Source organism: Heterocephalus glaber, unplaced genomic scaffold (assembly GCF_053883595.1).
Source record: "Heterocephalus glaber isolate CG9 unplaced genomic scaffold, H.glaber_assembly_v1.0 deba00001555, whole genome shotgun sequence".
Taxonomy (NCBI): domain Eukaryota; kingdom Metazoa; phylum Chordata; class Mammalia; order Rodentia; family Bathyergidae; genus Heterocephalus; species Heterocephalus glaber.
In genome coordinates this window covers 5622356-5627367 of record NW_028258346.1, presented here as the reverse complement: position 1 = coordinate 5627367, position 5012 = coordinate 5622356, and the positions used below count along the sequence as shown (strand labels likewise).

The following is a 5012-nucleotide window of genomic DNA, read 5'->3' as shown; positions in this document are numbered from 1 at the left end:
TTCATTTGCAGAGAGAGAGGAGAGGGAAGAGGGGAGAGGAGAGAGAACTACCAAAAGTCAAGTGAAAAAGTGAGGAGAACAGACATCTTGTCTTCTGAAAAGTTAAAGAATTCTGAAACCTAAAAGGAGAGATTTTTGGATGCTGTACCTCTGTATATATTTTTTGAGAGTTTCTGATTGTAGCTTACATTAAGATTGCCCCAAACCCATTTTTTCCCTCATTTCACCTATTATGTTGATTTACTAAACTTATTTATTGAAATACAATTAGTTATATTTTCTGTTCATTTTACTTTGTAAAAATTTTTGTCATTGCTGCTTGCCTCTTTATAGCATTATGAAAAAATAAAAATTTTAAAAGTATTTATTGAGTGATAACATTTCTTTCAGTTTTATTGTTTCATATCTTTTCAAAGAAAATGATGTTTTAGTGATGGCAATTTATGAACTAGTCCAGATGACCAGATGAGAAGTTAATTCATTACATACAATGATTTCCTAAGAGCATTAGGGATTAATTCTCTTGGTTTAAAAAAAGGTAACTGGATAGCTAGGAGAACAGTGATGAGTTAGAAACTTTTTATAGTTTCTGAATGTTGAGCTGTCTCAATGTGCTGTGATTACTACTGAATTGTAGTACTGTCATTACTAATAAATTAAAGTGGTATATTGCCTTTAAAACTTTTTTATTTGGAATCATTACTCATATATTTAAGATGAGAAGTAAAAATCTTGGCTCCATCAACTATGATTTCAAATTACAGTTAATAATTTCATTTGTGCTTAAATGTTTTGGATTGAAGATGCAAACTGAACTACTAGTAGCCATCTTGAGCCACAGTACTTATATAAAACTGAAACAGGGGCCGGGGATTTAGCTCAGTGGTTTCACCACCTGCTGCGCAAGCGCAAGGACCAGAGTTTGATCCCAGGTACCAAAAAACAAAACAAAACTGAAACAGGAAATAAATCTGGCATGCAGTACCAAAATTTGGGAATATGTCTGTTTAACTAGGAGATGTCTTTGGTGAAAGGGTCAGGAATGTAAAGCCTTTTTTGGAGACTGATAAAAAATAATAGATAAATAAAGAATGATGTGCTCAATGAGCTACAATTCAAATAGAGGAAATTTAATGGGAAATGATTATATCAGTAGCAGATGGACTTACTTCCTGAATTGCAGTCTTACTGGAAATCCAAGAACAGCTTAAATTGTTTTGAGATTTAAAGTAAGATGAAAGATAGATAAAGAGATTTGTTTATTTGGTTGTGCTGTGTGATTCTTACTGGGTCTTTTGGATGTTTCATTTGTACTAGGCTATTTTTATGATTCCCACAAATCCACCACCAACATTCAGGAAGCCTGAACTTTGGTCTGATGATTTCACCGATTTTGTTAAAAAGTGTTTAGTGAAGAATCCGGAACAAAGAGCTACTGCAACACAACTTTTACAGGTCAGTGCTTGGAAGAGAAATATATTCTTTTAGACCCTTTAGCTTTCTGACATTGGCCCACACTGCTGTGTGTTTCATAATTCACTAAAAATGTAAACCTTCCAAAGAATTATGGATTGATAAGACATACACCATTCTTCTCTACGTTCTCTCATTTTCTGTCTCTCAGTTTAATATTCTTTTTCCTTTTTTTCTCCTCCTCTCTTTGTTCTTAATTCATTTCCTCTTAATACTATTTTAAAACAAAACTTCAAAGGATTCTCATTTCAGAAATGAGTTCATGTCTTCATAATTGTTACTACTTCGGCTTTTCTTTATGTCCTTTCAGTCAGCATTTCTTCATTGACTTTTTTGCTGCACTATAAGATGTAAATACAAGATTTCTGAATTCCATACAGGATTATTACATGTTATAAATGCTAATTAGAAGATTACCTAGTATCCTTGGTGTAAGCAGACTTTGTATCCAGAATATCAGGAGGTTTTTGTTTTTTTAAATCTGTCTTAAAATTTAAAGCAAATAGAAATAATTTAACAGGATAATACTTGAGAACCTTTCTTTTCTCAACAGAATTGCCTCACATCTCTCAAGTAATGTAAGTATGTTTCACATTAACAAATTTGTTATAAGTAACAAAAGAATTCAAACATGATTTTTGTAAAAAGTGACTTCTCAAGATGCCATTAAAGATTTGTTGTGGAATATAGAAAATATTCATAAATGTATTGTTTATTGTTATGAAAATTTAACTTTATACTCAATCTCCCTGGAAGCCAATTTTAGCAATATCTGTTTAAAATTAAATTCTCTCTATTCATTGACCCAGCAAGTACATTTCTAGGAATTTAGTCTATAGAAAAATTTAACTATATATGAAATAATATATATGGAAAAATAGTCATGGAACATTGTAATAGCAAAAAATTGGAAAGAATTTAAATACAGTATCTCTCAAGAAATTATAAGTCCAAAGTCAATCTAGAAAAAGTGGATGGAAAACATATCTACACACACACACACACACACATATACACTTATATCAGTGCTTATAAAGGAATATCCCTTAAAAATTAATTAAGAAGGGCAGGGGATTTAGCTCAGTGGTTCTGGCACCTGCTGTGTAAGTGCAAGGTCCTGAGTTCAATCCCCAGTACCAAAAAAAAAAAATATTAATTAAGAGACTGGCTTCCACAGCAGGTTATTGGAAGTTTAAGAAGTAGAAATGAGATGAAGACTTTTCATTGAATACTCTTTATAATACTCGAGTTTTGAGTTATATACAAGAATCACTTTTCAGAAGCTAATTAATTAATGGTTTAGATGTTAAAATTTATGTTGTATACATTTTTTACAATAAAAATTTAAAATATAAATATATAAAATTTAAAATATAGGAAGCATTCCAAAGAGCCTGTTAATGTTGTTATCATGAGTCTCTGAATTGTTCATTCCAAAAGAAAGCAACAAAGAAGTGGTAAACACATTCACATACACCCCACATACACAAAAAGTGAAACAGTTAACACAAAATGAAAGGAATCATATACTGGAAAGGTCCTTTGAGATTAAGTTGAAATCTCAGATATAGTAAAGGATAAGGTTCAATTTCAGTCCAGGAGCCCTAGAGTTCCTGATTTGAGGAGGATCCATGTATCTGTTGGTAGACAGAGCCTAGAAGTCAGAATGTTAGGTAAACTGAGATTTACTGTTATTTCAACTAGCATCTGGGGTCGGGTGGAACAGGTAGTATCTGTGAACGTCTGTGATGTGTGACTTACCCTGCTTTGACCAACAAAGGTAAGGTGTAGAAGAAATCACCTCCTTTTCTGACCCTCCAATTATAATTGCCTTAAATGCTTCCTGTACATACATACATTCAGAACCATGTTAGTGTTACAGTATTTGCTTTAATATTAAAACATAATTGAGCATGCTCAAGAGAAAGGAAATTTGCTATTTAGCCTATTTTTTGCTTTTTCTGATGTTTCTTTTCTTAATATTCCAAGGTCTCTTCTTGTATCATTTACTTTCTAATTATAGGAATGTTAGCCATGCTTTTAGGATAGATCTGTGGTGAGAAGTTCTCTTAGTTTTCCTTCATCTGAGAGTGTCATGATTTCCCCTCCTTTCGTGATAGATATTTACATTAGAGTCAGCATTTTGGGTTGACAGTTCTTTTTCTTGCAGCACTAAAAATGTCATGTCACTTCCTTTTGAGCACCATAGTTTCTTAGGAGAAATCTACTGTGACTTGTATTGTTTTATCTCTTGCTTTTTTCAAGATTTGTTTCTTTATCTTTGATTTTCAGAAATTTAAGAGTCTTGTTAGGAACCTCTTTTGGTTTATCCTGTTGGGGATTAGTTTAGCTTTTTAAATCTGTAGCTTTAAATCTGTTTAGCTTTTTAAATCTCTTGCTAAATTAGGAAAAATTTCAGCCAATTTTTTTTTGAGTACCTTTCCACTCTCACCTTCTTTCTCTTTGTTTTACTCCAGTGACACAAATTTTATGACTTTTGTTTTATCCCCACAGTCCTTGAGGCCTGAGTCTGTTTTCTTTCTGTTGTTTATACTGATCATTTTCTTTTGTTTTATCTTCCAATTTACTTCTTCTCTGTCTCTATTTTGCTCTTGAGCCTGTCCATCAAGTGTTTATATTTCATTTGCCTACATCTTTTAATTCTAAACTTTTTGTGTTTCTTGTCCACTATCACCACTTCTGTTTAACATAGTGCTTCAAATATTAGCCAAAGCAATCAGGCAAGAGAAAGAAATAAAAAGGATACATATAGGAAAGGAAGAACTCAAATTATTGTTTGTGATGACATGATATTCTACATAGAAGACCCAAGGAACTCCACCAAAAAACTCTTTGAGTTAATAACCAATTTCAGCAACATAGCAGGATACAAGATCAGCATACAGAAATCGTTAGCATTTATGTACACCAATACTGAACTCAATGAAAAGAAAATTATGAAAACAATACCATTCCTAGTAGCTTCAAGAAAAATGAAATACCTAGGAATTAACCTAACCAAGGAAGTGAAAGACCTCTACAAAGAGAGCTACAGTACTCTGAAAAAGGAGATAGAAGAGGACATCAGAAAATGGAAAACAGTTCCCTGCTCCTGGACAGGCAGAACCTACATTGTCAAAATGGTCATATATCCAAAACTGTTATACAGATTCATTACAGTTCCAATCCAAATACCAAGAGCATATTTACAAATCTAGAGAAAACAATCCTAAAATTTATATAGGACCAGAAGAGACCTAGAATAGCAAAAGCAATCTTGGGCAACAAGATCAAAGCAGGAAGCTTTAACAATACCTGACTTCAAGCTATCTTTACTGAGACATTCCAAATTTTCATTTGTTTACAAACATATTTGTTTGCTCATTGCTTTAAAATCCTTATCAAATAATTTTAATATCTCTGTAATCTTGTTGTTAGGGTCTGTTGATTGGCTTTTTCCTATTTAAATTGTGCTTTTCCTGGTTTTGGTATGATGAGAAACAGTTGAAATCTGGACATTGTAAGTATTATGTTACAAG

The 5012-nt window shown here is 32.4% G+C and overlaps 1 protein-coding gene across 3 annotated transcripts in view; it reads left to right on the top strand.

The window, feature by feature from the left end:
- The window catches only part of Stk3 (serine/threonine kinase 3), a 319544-nt gene that overhangs the window by 191577 nt on the left and 122955 nt on the right, over positions 1-5012 (top strand). For all 3 annotated transcript variants that reach the window (XM_021262683.2, XM_004850156.4, XM_087190670.1), the window contains one exon: positions 1318-1455. In XM_021262683.2, the coding sequence (XP_021118342.1) occupies positions 1318-1455 (138 nt within the window). The remainder of the gene's footprint in view (positions 1-1317; positions 1456-5012) is intronic.